Here is a 17850-nt window from a genome sequence, read left to right on the forward strand (position 1 = left end):
TCTCCAATGGATATCACTACCAGAATCCCATTGTGTTCAGCTAGCGAAAAACGCATGTTTCAATCTACATTCTGTTGCCAGAAACGTATAGCCAATTAGCGCTTAATCAATTCTTCAATAAGTTTGAAGCTAAATTCTTGCGTGGATTGGCATAGCCATAGGTCTCGTGGGCTGAGATATATATTGTTGTTGATTGTACTAGCTACGCCATAGTGAAACATTTCGGGGGGGTTACAGAAAGTGTTCAATAGAATGAAATTTAATAAAGGAAGCGCGAACCGAGAACACCAGGATCCCTGGGTTAAAGATGCTCCTTAAAACAAACCTGAGAATGCATCTGGGAATATAAAGGAAACCTACATGTAACCGCAACTCTACACCAACCACTTCGGGCGAAGTGCATCGTATTAGAAAGTATACACAGAAGAATGTGATGTACTAGGAAAGCATTTTTCGGCATGTATGCACCCCTGGAATGGGCATTCAACAAAGGGGCGTGAGACGATACCTTAGAAATCTAAAATAAAACACCAAGAGCAAACACACTGAGATTAGAGCGGATTAAGCACATGGAATCCTCGATGAATTCTGAAAGATAATAACAAGCAACGAGCCTAAAACTGCTTTTTGTGTCAACGAGAAGTTCAGAAGATAACGCTTAAGATTCTTTCGAAGATGAGCATCATAAACCAAGGACATACAAGTATTTATCAGGTATGCCATCCAGATTACAGTTTTGAAAAAGGGAGAATGCCACCACTAGCAATAACGAAGCTAAAAAGATGTGGTTAAAACGAAGAAGCACGAATGGAAATCGTGAAAAGAGCATAACTGAGCCACTTCAATCCAAATATTCAGGTCAAAACAATTCATCGACGCTTAAAACAGGCGTATTCCAGTCAGGATTAAGTACACACGTGAAGGCAAGTGCTGAAGTGTTAGAAATTAGTTCGGATCGAAGATATGTTAAACGTACTGACTTCAAAAAATCACGTGTCTGGCACAACTAAACACACAGCAGCAGAACGACGGAGAGTAGTCTGCGCACTGACGCGACAATGCATTGAGCACACCCAAAACACGCCACACAAAAGGACACGCGCATACATAGCTAGCACAAACATCCAGATAATATCTGGTTAACGGCTGATTTCGACAACACGCCTGTCAGGCAGCTGTAACAATCACAGTAAGGCTGCTCATGGAATCCGACAAGAATAGCTACGAAATCGTACCCAAATTTCCTGTTCTGAAACCAAACATTTTGTGCTTAATAGTTCCGTGTTCAAAAGCTTCAGACCGCCTTAAGTGATAATTTATTATCGTGTAACTTCCAAGCTATGATATGAAATCAAAGTTATCCTTAAGAACGAAACGCTCCACGAACCAGCAGAAATTCTTCAGCAATAACACTCTCTGGGTTTATTGCAACTGCGCCGCGTGAGCAATGAGAGACTGCCACATTGTCCAAGACCAGTCAGGTTCAGTCAAGATGTCGGGTTGGGATGAAACCAACAGCCTTCCCCTCGGTCACCAGTGAGCTATCTAGAGCTCAACGAGCGGAGCTTAATCCGGAATTACTAGTTGAGTGCTGTCTTTAACCTTTTGATGCTCGTATCAAGTTGGATAGGATAACTATGTAGGTGCGGGGAAACATGAAATCACAATTAGTAACACATATGTGGAGTGATTAACAGTGTGAGAGAGAAAAGGAATTCCCAGCTCGAATGGGTGTCGGGTCACGGCTCAGCAAATGTGTGAAAGCGAGAGTAGGCGCAGGAAAGTCGCTAGTTCTTCTTAGCTCTACTCAAGTTAGCCCGAAGACTGTATTACCACTGACCGAAAGTTTCTTTGGACACCTTTGATTCAGCCGGTTAGTTTCCTTGGACTATGGTACTCTGGAAAAGAGGGTGGTCGTGTTGCACTCTCGAATGAAACGTTTTCTGAACACGCGTAATTAAATGCCTTAGGGGACTCATTTTGTGACAAGCCACCGACCTGTGCCGGAAAAACCGACTCAATGGTCCACACGCACACATGGTTCCGAACACACGTCCATTTTCGTACAAACACTATAAGTATGACATTGTTAAAATGTGCATGTGTGTAAATATCGCGCACGAAGATACCATTGAAGTGTGCATCTCACTGTCCCAATTATTGACGTATCTTTCACTCAAACAATTGGTACATGTCAATGGTACATTCCGGAGTTCTTTCGGAGACCTATGCGAAAGCGTTTATTATACCCTCAATGGAATGATGACGCTCCGTTTGCTAGTGACGTTTGGTGTCTCACAGTGTTATATGGGGTATGATTATCCACTGGTTCAGTGTGTGGGGGTTTGAATTCGAACAGGTCACTTGTCTCGTGTAATCAGTATAAATCACCGATCAGAAAGCAATGTACAAGTAAAAATTATCAATAATTATGGGGCCTCAAAATAAAAATTGTTAGCCATCACATGAGACCTCTGTACTGAGTAATGTGCAATTCAGAATTTTGTTTGAAATGGAATGGTGCCATTTCCTTTTCTTGAAACTATGCCTTCCCAGCGCAGATAGTGTGATGACTGAGTGGAGCACCTTCGGTGCTCGAAATTTGAAACAAATTGCTTTTTGTTTCAACAGCTATCTGAAGAAGCGAGGTTGGATTCCACCTATTTTAACTCCTAGCAGCTGCCGCAGTGGATTGCGGGAATAGGACATTCAATGAACTGACACACTGTTATACTATACGAATCACCGAATTGGACTTAACTGAGTCTTGTTTTTAGATTCTGACAAATATTCAAATACTTTGATCTTGTATATGTCAGGAAGCTATGCATTTTTGTAAACAATATTCCCATAATGAATGAAATGTCATGTCCTCTTTATGTTGCCGCAAATAGTCCAAACGAAAGATATGTTCCGCTGCTGACGTGTGACGTCATACGCAACTGTGAAGAACAATTGACTGGCAAAAATACACACTATTTCGATCCCAAATGAATGTTAGACATGAATAGTCCCTAACTTGTATTGGCTTTCCTAACTTTCGACTGTTCTCTGCCGTGGTACTTGAAAATAAGATTCTGGTTTGCCACTTTGAATCTAAATCCACACTTTTTCTATAATTATCCTATGGAACCGGTACTGGGTTGCAGTACTTTGTAGAAAATCAGTGTTCACTACGGACAAGCCAATACTGTATCTGCTTGGTCATTCTTTAATCTAATTACGACGCTACTCAGTATTTACCGTTTGTCAGGATATTGGTGTTTTCAAACGATTCACCTCACTATCTTGGATTTCCTTGTACCATGTGGAACAATATTGTAATGATTCATTGCAGTCGGACATATGTGAAGTATACTGAGCATCAATGAGAGCTTGAACATGATTGGTTGTTTGGGGAATTCGAGGCTAAGAAGTGAATGTGCTCTACAATCCAAAAGCAACTTGGTCATGTATGCGCATGTTGTCGCAAAAATTAGATTAGGCAGAAGCCATAGATGAGACTAATCAGAGTGTGCGCCAAAGGGAACTATGCTCAGTGGTAATACAGTGTCCGGGCTAACTTGAGTAGACCCCAGAAGAATTAGCCACCGTCTTGGACCTAATCTCAATTCCACATCTGCTGACCAGTGATCCGGCATGCTTTTGAACTGGGGATTTTTGTCCATCTCCCACAGTCAATCACTTCACATATTTGTAACTGCTTCTGTTTTCACGATTATTTCCCCGCACCTACAGAGTTTCCCTATCTGACTTGGTACGAGCATCAGAAGGATAAAGACAACACTCTACTAGTATTTCCGAACTATGTCCCGCCCGCTGAGTTCTAGATAGCTCAGTGGTTGTACGCGAGGTGACCGTTGGGAGGGTGTTCGTTCGAGCCCAACCTGATATCTTGTGTGCGCCTGACTGGTCTTGGACAGTGTGGTAGTTTCTTAGCACTCGCGTTTCTTCGATGTAGCAAGGTCACTATACACTGTTTTGTACGTCATTAAGACGTCATTTTCGTATTGTAATGTGGATAACGATGCACGATAGAGTTAACATTTAAGCTGTGATAAGTTTGAATACGGAGCCACTGAGCGCGTAATGTTTGGTTTCAGAACAAGAGCATTAGGTACGATTTCGGAGCCAATCTTGTCGGATTCCACGAAGAGCTTTTCTCTATAATTGTTACAGCTTGATGACAGGCGTGTTGCCTTTAACCATATATCATCTGCATCTTTGTCATTTTGTGTGGCGTGTGTGGGATGTGCTCGATGCGTTGTTGCTCCAGTGTGCAGACTTCTGTCCGTCATTCTACTGCTGCGTGTAGTCATTTTTGCCAGACAGTAGGGGATTTAGCGCATCTCTGATCTAAGCTAATCTCTATCACTTCAGTGCTTGTTGCTTTCACGTGTGCATTTAACCATGACCGGAATATGCCTGTGTCTTGGATGGCTTGGTTTGAAGTGTATATGGATTGCAATAGCTGAGTTGTGCTAAGTCTACCACGCTGACTTGTGCCGTTCTTGATCCTCAACTTTGCTTTCCTCCGTCACTATCATATGTACATTCCTGGGTGTCTCTGTTGGAAATGACTTTGTAATCCCTTTTTTGCGTAAATCTTTACCCTTTACCCTTTACATCTTTGAACAATACGATTTACCCCGCTGTTTCCAATAGTCATGCAGTCTTTGTCGGGGGTACAATCTGCATGATGCAATTCTATTTCACTATGTTTGTCCTTGCCTTTCTGGGTGTTTGACTTACAAAGTTTTGTTTGATGTGTATTCTGTGGACACCATATATGCTGATTATCGTACTAAGTTCTTCGTGTGCATGTGAGTATACTTTCCAATCCAATTCACTTAGAATTTGATGACTTCGCACGTAAATTGTGGTTCGTTCTTGAATCTTGATTCAGCTATTACTCTAGATACTAAATTTTCTACTGAGGATTATCTTACGGCCCAGAAAATATTCGCTTCAATGCTGTGGAGCGAGCAAACTAAACTCCGTTTTACTAGAAGAATGATAAGACGTCTGAATTACATACACAAAACTGCATGCGGGCGTAGAAAGTATAAGGCCGTGCCCCGTCAATAAAATCAGTTTATGCTAAAATATCGAGGAATACTGTCCACATACTTCACCACCAACATTGGTCATCCCACAAAAGTTGTCACATCTCCTCTTCACCATTAAGTCAATGGTTTAGAGGAAGAATTATTCCACAAGAATAGTGAAGCTTCCTTCGAATAAGTCGTCACTCGAGGAACCGCGTTTTCTTGACTGAGGGTGATCGGTACGCTGCCTCGTCTGAGTTTAACCAATCACGGTTTTCGTCACCGCAGCTGGCAAAATAGTTAGGTGTTTAACTATTGTCTGGAAGGTTGCGGGTTCGCAATTTTCTGGGTTTCGGTAGATGCGTAACAAGGATGTCCAATGCTTCTTGAATTTCAGCGTAGATTGACTCGCAGTCGCAAGCCGAATTCTCCATTGACACTTATCAAATTTCATCATCATCAATTTGAGTATGTACGTTGACGCATCTAGCCTTTATCCTCCCAATTATTTAGTCAGTCTAATGGCGATTGAGAATTTTGCTGTCAAGAATGCGGCTTGAGAGGAACGGGTGGTATCCTGCACTTTTATCGTGTTGTACACAGGTACTGAGCACTAAACACAGGATGATCCTTTAAGGAATAAAATTCGAATAAAATTCAGCTCATCCGTCCGATTCCGAATGCTGTTGCCAACACTGGGCAGTTTCCAGTAAAAAGTACTTCAGTGGAAATTCACAAACTTTGTGATCACGTCTTGATCAGGGGCATGAATAATATCTGGCATGATGTGTTTTTCCACTGCTCTTAAGGTCTGCATTTACAAGATCAAGTCCGATTAAACCGAATCAGATAATCAGAAGGACGTCAAACAGATCACCAGAAATGTTCAGGTGTTTACCGTAGTTCGCTGTTCAGAAAACCCCAGCATACGGAACTCCGTAGCCTCGCCCCAAAACCAAGTCCATCCCCTATTTTTTAGTAATCTCCTTCTTGGTCTTGCCCATATCTAAGATTGCAAGATTCTGTCTTAACCAGCGCATGGGAACAGTGGTTATTTAATTTTATATTTGTGATGTTTGCTATCGCAGAAAAGCTGGCTACGTAAAATCCAAGAAATCACGCTAACCTAAGAAGTTTAACTTTACTATGACTGATAGTTTGTTCGGCGGTTGACGGATGTATGGATACCCTTTTAGCACACGTATATTCCATAGATAGCTAACGAGCTGAAATAAAAATTTAAAATGTATAATGAATATTATAATAATTGCGATATGATTGCGTATTCATTGTATCCGAATTGGGAATTATTCGCCATGTTCCAGAAGTGGATAATTGTAGCTGAAGGCTGGTACCGCCAAATTTGTCGGCCTGGCTTACATGCTGCGGAATTAGTTTCAGAATACACGTTGCGCTGCACAGTTTTTCCCCATATGCTGTTGAACGTGTATAGTGAGAGTTTACGTCCAAGTAGTTTTCTGCATTTCTCCGAACACTCGGTGACAAATGTAAAATTAGTTACTAATCCTTCTATTGTGGACTAGAAAATGTGGACGATGCAACTGGCGTGGGCATATCAGTGGTTGAACCGGTTGAAGGTTCTCTGTTCTACTGACCTAGCAACTGGCGACAAACGCATCCTTGCCCGTCGAGAAGGCACGTCACTGCTAATAAAAAACAACAGTAGAAAGTTACCCCGCTAGTTATTGATTACCGCCGAAATTCTGTCAACTATATTCCTGTGTATTTATCATCCTTAATGGAAACAACAAAGCAGAGATTTTTAAATTCTATTATCTGATCTTAACCTGTCCACTAAAACGATACTAAACTTAGGCGCTTCTCCCTCGTACCTTGACATACACACATGCGCACACGACCGCACTGGAATACAGGTCCACTTACGCGGGCAAACAAACGTGTGTGCTCTAAGTGCATAAGGGTAGCATATGTCCCTTTTCGCTCCAGGTTTAGAACTATACTGGAAAAATCGTTCGGGTGTGTGGTGTACTATGCCTACCGGATCCTTCTTATCCCAGGGCATGTCTGGCAATCACTCCTGACGTAACGTTTTTGCTTTTTGGCTTAAATCTGACTGACCCAACCATTCTATGGTTCAGAGCGGGCCCAATTTTAAAGAGATTTTGCCCACACTATGAACCAGTATGCCTGTATCATAACGAATGCGACTGAAGCCTATTGTCTAACGGATTTTCACTCGAGTGTGAAGTCAGGCATTGTCCTCAGGTCGGCTGACTGTAGGCAGGACACGCACAATTTTCCATTCTGCGACATGTGAGGACAGGTGTGAACTTCCTGGAATAATGTTCCTTTGCTGCGACTCTAAAAAGCCGACGTTGCCGACATTTTGATATTCACCGTGTTTACATTCGTTGATTCAGTAAGGTGTTAAGGTGATGCCTTAAGAAAAGAGAAGTATACTCGAAGTTCCCTTGTCAAGGTTTGTTATCAATGGAGTCTGTGAACGATGATTCATTGGAAAGAAAACAGAATAACCTCCCATCGACACAGAATGCTAGTTCGCGCAGTTTCAAGAGAGGCACGTCACTTCTTCATCAACGACATTTGAATATACTTCGGCGACCATCGGCTAGAAACTCAAAAGAAGATAAGACGATGGTCGTGCAATCTGTGGCTTCATCGGATGATGTACATCTGAATGTGAATGAAAATACTGGACCAACTGTCGAATCCAAATCACGCCTTCTAACCAGACGTAAGCAGTACTCTGAAAATCGTGTCCCGACGATTTCACTGGATGATCCTGGAGTAAGCACATCTTCCCCAAATATCGCAAGTAGTCTCCTATCTCCACCAAGTATACAACAATCTCAACATAGATATATATCGTCCACTACATTGGGACTTCATCCAGGATGTTGCACCATATCACCATTAGCCATTCCCCGTCTGGATGTTAGTATGTCACAGAGAGCTCTTTCTGCCTCGCCTTCCAAGGATTCATCGGCGGGAAAACTTATATCATATGAACGTAATGTTTTCTCTGCCTGTTCCATGGACTCTGTTGGGCTCAAGAATAATGATTCATTTAGATCTAATCAGTTGTCAGACTATACCAATCCACCTCATTTGTCCACTCCATCTTCCACTCAAAGCCCTCCTGGAACATCACCATCACAGCTCAGATCCACGTTACCATCGCGACTCATGGCCACATCGCCAGGTAGTCCACCAAACTCGGGAATTTCGGCAATCAGTCTCGTGCAGCAGCGGTCTACAGAATCACATGAATCATCCATCAGCATGCCAAGCGCCACCAGTTCTGGAAGTAGCGGTATTCCGCATAGCAGAGCACGCATTTCTCGGCTTGCATTTCACGACAGACTGATAAATAGGAGTCACGAAAACACACCAAATACGGGGTCATCACGATCTCCCCATAGTGAACCCCAGACCGTACACAGGCGATCAAGTTATGAGGTAAGATTATGTTTGCCATTTTTTGGTTAGTTATTTGATTCACCTGAAGATAGGCACAGGATTTCCAAACAATTCTGTTAGAATTTGTGTGAGGCCCCGGGGTACTTACGTTAACCAGTGCTTTTTGGTACATAAAGTGCTCATGTGTGAGTATATATTAACCCGATACCTGTAAAAGTAATAACTCAGCCTAAGTGAGTTTGGGATTGAAACAAGCAAAATTTGGTGAAAAAATATAACTTATGGGCAAAGAAACCGAAATTTCGTTCTGTTTTACTCCCGAGAATTTATTAACCGGACCAAATGCACGCACAAACCAGTTTTGCAAACTTGGGACTAGTTTCCGTGATATTCGAAAATGAACCTTAGGTGATCCTATGGAAAACTAACGGAACTAATTGTTATATCAAATTATGCAATTTATGTAATTTATGTAATTTATGTGCTGCTTTTCAAGATTGCTGATCCGAGAAGCCCGATATATTATGTTACAAAGCCAAAACCACGTTTGCTTGGTTGCGCACAGTTGAAAATCTCTGCATGAGCCCAAACAATACTTGATTTCCGCCCATCATATTTGTTTTGATTACACTGCAAAACTCGCTAATACATGTAAAGCATGATGAGAAGCGTGCATGGCTTGAATGAAACCAGGTGAGTGTTAGAATATGTAAGGATATAAAGTAATTCTATACGAAAGAATGCCGCCAGAAAGGTCGAATCTCATGTGAAAAAAATTCCACCACGATCAAATCTGAATTACCGAAAATTCCAACATTTCATGGACCATCCCGAAATCCTGAATTACCAACTTGGTCTAAAAATTACGACGAAGCATAAAAAACTCACAACTGGCTTCCTGATATCGAGTCAGAGTGTAGGCATCAGAATAACTGAGAGATTCGTCCAGAATCCTAATCCGTGTGGTTTCAATAGGCCCTAAGAAAAGGCATGTAATCTCAGGTTTAAAAATTTAGACGTTATTGTTCTTTTAAGAAATCTGTCAAATATTGTAGTGGAATCCAAAATCCATCACTTTCGGAAATACGTGTACACTCGAAACGGCATCTTCAAAGACATTTTTTTTATCTACTTCTCTCGTTAGACAGCCACTAATTTAGTTGCCCAAGTGGAATTGATCGGAGAAATTTAATACCATCTAGCGAAATACACTCATGTTTAACCCAGCTGATTCTCTCGTTAATCTCCATTTAATAACATCTACCCTAATATCTTTTTTCGATCATTTTTGTACACCCTGTGAATGTTGTCCTACAAAAAAGGGTGAACTATCTAAATCCAAAAATAAGCCTTAAGCTTAGCATTTCCCTTCAAAAACTCGCGTCAAGTGCATTTTTCACTTTGCGTTTAATAAAGGACCACCAATCAGATGGCCGTATTCTGAAAAAGAGTTGTCAAGGCTTCATTATTCATTTTATACTATGCAATTAGTCAACAAGGAATGATAAGTGATTTTTGCTAAGTTTCATGTCGAAGGTCCCGTGTATGTAATCCATTGTTTATCACCTTAAAGAGCTTTGAACGGATTATATTGCGGAGCGCTTTAATGACAAAAGGAATTTCAACTTAGTATACGTATTTTCGAGACCAGCGCCCGTGGGCTTGGATAAAAATCATGGACACTAACCCATTTGACAGCAGATTAGGTCCAAACAATGGACAATTTAAAGCAGAGGAATTCATCGTCAATAAGCATTTAACTGCGTAGAAGCAAAAACACACAGCATCGCAAAGAAACCGTATTTCCTAGGTGAACTACAACTGGCTGCACTGGACAACATGGTTTTGGCATAACAGGAGGAAAATGTTTTTTTTAACTCGAGGTAACAGGTCAGGCAGTGGAGCACAACATTCAGATTGACACATCATTTTTTCTGAAGAGATTTTTGTCCAGTCTAATGTCTGAGCTATCCTTTACAGAGCTGCAAACTACTATTGCCCATCAGTACAAACACTGGAAGGTTGAGGATTCATCATGTAGTTTTGATCTTTTGACGTACATCCTCGCCCAAACGAACAAAGTTTGTTTTCTTCACTTCCGATCTTGAATGTGTTTGGTGAATAGCTGCATCCCGCAAAGTGTTCGTGATCTCATAGGTTTCATCAGATTTTTTTTCTATAAATCTTCTGCGCTTCTTAGGTTCTTTTTGTTATCGCATTCTCTTTATCCTGGCACAGTTCTCTCCAGTTTGATAGACCGCTTTGTGGGCAGCGTATTAGAAAGTTAAATACTTTCAAGCAAAATGTATGACACATCTGTTTCCGACAATCCACACACATGTATGGTGCTACAATCTACATTAATTTGAAACAACACGTTTCTACTTATGCAGTGCGGAGGCAGTTTAGATTTCCCTCAAGTTTTTCATGGCCTGAAGGCTTTGGTTATTTATTAAAACGGATTTTCGCTAGACGATTATACTAGTTTCAACGTCCCTCATCCAGCAAGCTGCCTAATACAAGTTCTATTAACCAACTTTCAAGTTCCCGGAACTCCAAACGGTGTTGATCTATCCATATCTATTTTCCCAACATCCCCATAATGAGTGAACATAGGAGTATGATTCATTTGATCTTTATGTCCAGGTTTTGGTGCTAATTCCTGTTATCAAGCTACAGTAGAAACGTTACGATTTAGATTAGCCGAAAGTTTGAACTGGAAAGCATAGGCATTCCAGTTAACATTGTAATGTGAAGAAGTGGTTAGACAAATTCCGGAATAAAAATTATGCAGCTACTGTAAGCAGGCAGATGTTACTGGACAGAGAAAGCACCGAGACACCTGTAGTTCTGCAGTTCTACTCTTGCCATGGATAATCGCATAGGGCTTTGGGGAAGATTTTTCGCAGAAACTTGCTGGAAAATAAAGAGAAGCATCCAAAAATTGTAACTCCACCGAATATAATTATATTTGTACCCAACGTTTCGAATGTTGCACCTTGTAAACCTATTTAGTTCACATGCAGATTAGTGCATCGTTTCTAGATAATTCACTATCCAGATAATGAATTTTCTGCAAAAGTCCACGTAGTGAATCGAGCATGGATATAGACGCTTTAGAGGTCACCAGACAATCTAATATGAAGAAAAAATGAAAAGTTTTTGTTACTCAACTGCTATCATCTAACGTGTTTATATAGTTCTATTTACCTCTAAATGAATCGCGGATCGAGTGAGCTATACCAGCGCACCGACAGACAGTGGGTGCGTTTATTTTCATTCTAGTTTCACTGGAATTGGAAAACAACATCCTTCACCATCACGCGAATACTATAAAATAATAATTTGTTAATTCAGGTGCACATCGAAGGCCCAGAGTAGGAAAGAAATAGTGACAGCTTGACTACAAAACGTCAACAACTTCGTTCTCAAGAATAACTTTAGAAAAGCGCCATAAAAGGAGATCCAATGGACGTTACAAAATGAGGAAAGAATCAAAGCATTATGTATATTTTTGGCGTGAATTAGAGTACAAAACTTCCAGTGACGTTTTCGAACTTTTTAATGCTTAAGAGGCTATAATGGCTTGTTTCTGAAATGTTCAAAAGATTTTTAAGCTATAGGTTCAGGCAATCCATTAAAGGTTAAAAGAAATCGCTATTTACTTCGTACAGTTGATCCTTATAGCGCTGGATGGTGAAAACTATTGTTCTACTTTGTTAATGGCGAATAAGTGCGGCGTTTGTTTGAATAGCAGCTTTCGGTTAGCAACATGTGGGCCGATACACATTGACTCACCTCTTGGTATTTTGTGAAAATGTCATTCTGAAGAGTAGTAGAGAATGTCAGAATCTCTGAGAGCCAGTATTTTATTTACCGGAACCACTGGTCTCCACAAAGCAGTGGCAAATCATGCGTTTTAACCTCGGACATTAAAGAAGTGTTTTATTTCGATTAAACTTGGTGCCTCGTGAAAAGTTGGTTCTTCATTAGGACATTACGCCGATTTAAAACCATCGATCGGAAACTGGTTTTGCATATGCTCAGGGTTTTACTAGTATTCTTTTGCATAAAGAAACAATTTAAGTCATGCGCGCGTCCTTGAAATAAGCCCATATGGCGTTACCCGCCGGTCATATTTCTGCGTAAATCTCTTTCCCAGGAATAGACCAATACACCCCATTCCAGTATCGTCCGTTTTATATGATTTTCTCTCAGGATGAAATAGCTTACTAATCTGCACATTTACTTTCATGCCAACATGGAAATCCAAAGTCAAATACTCTGAAGAAGATCGGTTCGGAGAACGTTTAGAAACTCCTAAATTAGCTGTCGTTCTCCAGTTATAACACCTGATGAGAAGGATCAAATCAACCTTTCCTGAGTGTTTTTCGTGGTAGAGTCAAAAGCCAAAACCAAAAAAATACAAAACAAGTCTCTTTTGTTCCGCACCGTTTAAAATGCACCTCACTTGGAATCTATGACCCATGCTCCATCCGCAACAAGGAGAAACGTTACAACATCGGAATGCGTAGACCCAATGCAGCCACTAGCTCGTATATACATATGATTTTCTAATTTTCCAAAGAAGTTGTGTACTAGGCAAATTTACAGTCGGTACCTGGTGCTCACTCCAAGACTAAAGTTTGCTTCGGGGAAGTTGCGAGCGCCAGAAAAGGTGGAAGACATTCCGTCGTTTGTGCCGGGAGCATCTGCTGAAATATGTTTCATAAAGTGGTCGAGGGGAAAGGCTGAAGGCTGGTACAGCAGATTCAGATAATAAATAATACTGCGAAATCACACTTTTTAAAAACTCGAAATATATTGCATCCGAGAACAAATTCTCTCCATTACCCAGGAATAAGAGGGAGGCTCACACGGTAATTCAATAATAATCAACTCAAACCACTCGTTGTCAAAGTAACTAGCTCTATTCCCATCGTTCAGCTGCAGCATTATTCCGGTGCCTAACTGCCATGCCACGACAGCTGGGATACTGTCAAGTTGCCCTAGACTATACAGGAAAAGTCGAGAGGTAGAAGTCGGGCTCGAACCATAGACCTTTCGGTCAGTAAATTCGCACTCTAACCAATTGGGCCATCTGTCCTCCCTCTGTGATTTCTGCACCCAATTAGTATTGTCACTGTAAATAAACGATAGAAACATCACTTTCCAAGAAATTGAAGCTTGCCCCTGAGGTAATCTTGAAGATTGACTGATATTTACATCTGCAAAACCTTAAGTCTGAAAAAAGGTGTGTCGGAAGACTGACAAAAACTCCTCAACATGATTCTCAAAGTGATGAAACCAGCCTGCGTATGCTGCAAGTTATCTTGTGGCTGCTAAAATAAAGTATCTCACAGAACACAGATATCTCATGACTACTATGATCATCGTCTTTGACAGGAACGAACCATATATATACATATATACATATATATATCTGCAGTTGTCACGTTCCCGCTTTAAGGGAACATACTTCCAAGATGTGATGACAGGTACATCTTAGACGGCAATACAGTTTTGCTTATGCCTGTTTAGTCATCTCTGAAACAGTGCTCCTAAAAAGCAACGGAAATTTCTATTGGATCATTTGGCTGCGCATATCTTTGCACACGCACCCTTGCCACCTACTGCCCGAATGCCTATTACTAGATCAATGAACAGCCTTAAAGTATACGCTAATTATATAAATCTGCTTTAGGCTTGAAATCGATCGGATCTATTCTCAGCTGATCAGCGCAAATTATTGATTCATAACGTCTTCTTTTGGAGCTTTTTGGTTTCAGAATATAGACATTTATTGACACAACATTGTAGGGGAATTAGGTGAACTAGCAATTTGCCTTGAGGACGCACAGGCTGTTTGAAAGTAAAATGATAACAGGACCAAACTGGATGGGGTAGTGAAACAAATCCAGAACAACCTATGGCACTTTAGCACTATATCTTCTAAAATTTGTATGTAATGCGCAATTGTGTTAAGATATTTCAGACAGTTCTTTTATGCTCGTAATACAATGGATGATTTGAGCACTCAAAAATTGCTATTCGCCCCTGATGAAAGGAGCAGTCTGAATATCGGTCTGGTAGGTCTCTAGAATATAGCTGCCAGTATGGGCAAGTTGGAATGAGCACGATCGATGAGTATTGGAAATCGGGCAGCATTTGGATGGCAAATTGAAGTACATTGCACTGAAATGAAGTAAATATAAAAACTGTCATCTTCGAACGACTCACCGGGGCAGTCATAAGCTCACCATGATTTTTTCATGTACATTTTGCATTTGCTGGACCGCCCGTAAAATATGGTTTGCAGACATTTCCGCGGGATTTATGTGCCTGCATTCTCTAAAGTGCCAGGTGATGGTTAAGTTGATAATCAACATGCTTCGTTTCACACTTCACCGAGAAACGTGTTCAGATATACCAAATAACGGGGGCCTGATTGTGTTACATACATATTTAGATCAGCATGTCTAAATAAACTGGTAAGATGCATCCAGAGAATGTTAGCTCGAATTCCACGGTTGTTTAGAATGAGGAAAAAAGTGCCCTTCAACGGCACACAAACACTGTTGAGCTCAAATAGAAAACCGAGTCCATACCCTCACTAACTTGTTTTGCGAGTTATTGAAATCATGAAAGTTGATGCTATACTCTTACATCTCCCTGTAAACACCGACATTTACACAGCCGTCTCCAAAATCGTACGGCAGTTGAGCTGGCGTCGCATCTTCATGAGTATTAAATAAAGGTGTTTGTATGATGGCTTTAGTTTGTAGCAGAATACCCTACAAGCGTTCACTTCTGCGTCTAGCAGATTCCGATTTATAGGGAGGAGGCTTTTCACAAGTAATATATAATGATGCGATATATTGATTCAAGTAAAAGATGTCTTTATCTTAATAGCTTCAATGTATAGCAATTTCGGATACATCCGGGAAAGTTAAACGTCATAACATGAATTTGCTTCTTCTGTGAGCAGCAGAATAGGCAAGCATAGTTCCAAAATTTTGTACTTGGGGCTTTTGTTCAGTGGAATAATATTGTTTGCTCGGAAAGTCCAACTTGCGAAGATTGACCCAGAGTGCTTCTCGTCTAGCCAAGTTAAAACTCATCGGGAATCCAACGGGGACATACACAGACCTAACATGTATTCGACCGATTTTTAGTGTTCCCATTGTTTGTTCTCCGTCTCTACCTAATCTTAAGGCTTTACTTGGGTGGACCTGCACCAAAATGATTCGTCGGTTGTCAGACAACACCCTGCAAGTATCGCAAAATTGGCTGTTTATCTTTCTTTTTTTCTAAATGAGCTTGCCATTGTAAATTTCCGGTAGAGCTTTTGGATGTTTTTGGCCGCCAACTCACATCCAACACAGATTAAGCAATTCTACAGGCATTCCGTTATTTTTAGGGCGATGAAGTTCCCTATCGTACGCATTGGGGTTTGTTTTTTAGTCTATACAATCCAAATTGGTACATCATTGGCTTTTAGTTGATTTGCTTCTGACCTACACTTAGCAGTGATTCTAGCCCTGTGGAAGTGTCAGTACTTCAGCTATTCAAATCTGGTGAAATGTGTTTTCTGCGGATCGGAAGGTCAAAAGTAAGTTTGAAACAGTTTTATCATGACAACACGGACATAACAATCTTAATGAGAACTTCTAAAATCTGATGTACTCATGTTCATCAAATACATCATTTCTACGTATTTAAGTGAAGTACTATGTGCAACGTAATAACAGTAAGGTATTTTTTATAGTGTACTGATGAACAAAATGTTATATTACAGCAGTTTATGCTTTGTGATAGTTATTTGGTAGGATACTCCATTAAAATGACTTTAGAGTCAAACTTTCGGCACAATTAGTTTATTTAGGAAGCAATGAAAGTAGAAATTCGGGCATATATTAGCAGCACACCCCAATAATCGTCCTGAACCTTGGCCAATATGATCATTTTTCTATCAGTTTTTGAATGCTTTCTTTTTGCTTAAGATGATGAAGACATTTGGTTGCACATGAATTGGTTGCAGGCACCATTTTTATGGGTAAAGTAGAATTTGAACAATTAGTCTGCTTAGATGAATATATCTGGGCAAGTTCAATTTATCTTGGCAAAATATACATTCAAGATTTTATATTTCGCCAGCATTTCTGATACGTTTAGATGCACTATTTCCCGCAAAAAATAATTTCAAGAACTGCTGGACTGATTCGTCGGTATTTGAAGTAGTCCTTTTATCAGATATAAAAGCGTTGATCGTCAGTGTTTTCTTTCCCAAAGTAAGCGAGAAATTAATTGTTTACACTACTTACTGGTGAGCTTACTGAGTGGACTGAACAAGGTCCTTTTTGTCCTCGTTTTACTTAAACAACGGTTTCTTCAAACTGACTTCGAAATAACCCTTATTCCACAATACGAAAGAAACGTTCACCCTTTAGACCGGTTTAAATATTTTGTAACCGGTAAACTGGCTTGGAAAGGAATATTGGTGCGCAGGGGCTTTATAGTCCAAGGCAGCGTTGTTTGAATCTAGCACACCTTCAGATACCGCTAACGTAGAGAGGAACGTCTTAGTTCAACAGATCTCTTTGGGATATACCTTTTCTGAAAACTTTTCTGGGTAAACGGTTAGATAGTCAAACAAGATATTCGGCGCACTCTGAGTTTGTTTGTGTATCCACCCCTAACCAAGGCTTTCGCAATTATTATTTGCGTATATCCAAACATGCGTCCATGGGCAGTTATCAAATCCATGATTTGTACATAGAGATAAAAGTCCATTCGTTACCTGTTCAAAAAAAATAATAAAGGTAATAGAAGTGACAAATTCGAAGAAGTACCCCAGAATCCTTAGTTGTGGGTACGAATATGATTTGTAGTAAACTACCTGCATGCGTACACGCTGTATTGAGCCCAAACTGTGCCATTAGGGTTTGTTTTCCATTTGAAAAGTCTCCAATTCTAGATTAAAATTTAGTGCATTTTACACTTTTTTACGTTAGAAGCACTCAAACTCGCCAGCTATTTTTAGCGTACCAGCTCAGCTTGTTAACGGAAGTTTCTTTCAACAAAATTAAAGGCCACTAACACTTTCTAGAGGACCCACCTTGTTATATGACGTTGTACGGTATTAAATGAATGAGGATATAGTCGGTATCTGCGTCGATGAAAATTTGATTAGTGTAAGGTACAGACCCCGCTCCATATTTTTGTATGTGTCCAGTTGTAATATGTTAAATATCGTCTCATTTATGCCAGACAGGAAGGTGGCCAGAAAAACAGAGGAAATAGGATCGAGTTGCCTACTGGGGAACATTCCAACCTCTATATCAGCGGCAGGCAGATCTTGTCCCTTAGTGTAGTTTAA

The 17850-nt window shown here is 40.5% G+C and overlaps 2 protein-coding genes across 2 annotated transcripts in view; one reads left to right on the forward strand and one right to left on the reverse strand.

Annotated features, from left to right (window-relative positions):
* T265_00737 (hypothetical protein) overlaps window positions 1–17850 on the reverse strand; it is a gene marked incomplete at both ends in the record, with an annotated part of 150759 nt that overhangs the window by 69159 nt on the left and 63750 nt on the right. Inside the window, 2 exons of the mRNA XM_009164586.1 lie at window positions 6175–6274; window positions 12270–12296. Coding sequence (XP_009162850.1) covers window positions 6175–6274; window positions 12270–12296 — 127 coding nt within the window. The remainder of the gene's footprint in view (window positions 1–6174; window positions 6275–12269; window positions 12297–17850) is intronic.
* The window catches only part of T265_00735 (hypothetical protein), a gene marked incomplete at both ends in the record, with an annotated part of 51672 nt that continues 40968 nt past the window's right edge, over window positions 7147–17850 (forward strand). The window contains one exon of the mRNA XM_009164584.1: window positions 7147–8510. Coding sequence (XP_009162848.1) covers window positions 7521–8510 — 990 coding nt within the window. The remainder of the gene's footprint in view (window positions 8511–17850) is intronic.

This window comes from Opisthorchis viverrini (genome assembly GCF_000715545.1).
Source record: "Opisthorchis viverrini unplaced genomic scaffold opera_v5_7, whole genome shotgun sequence".
Taxonomy (NCBI): domain Eukaryota; kingdom Metazoa; phylum Platyhelminthes; class Trematoda; order Opisthorchiida; family Opisthorchiidae; genus Opisthorchis; species Opisthorchis viverrini.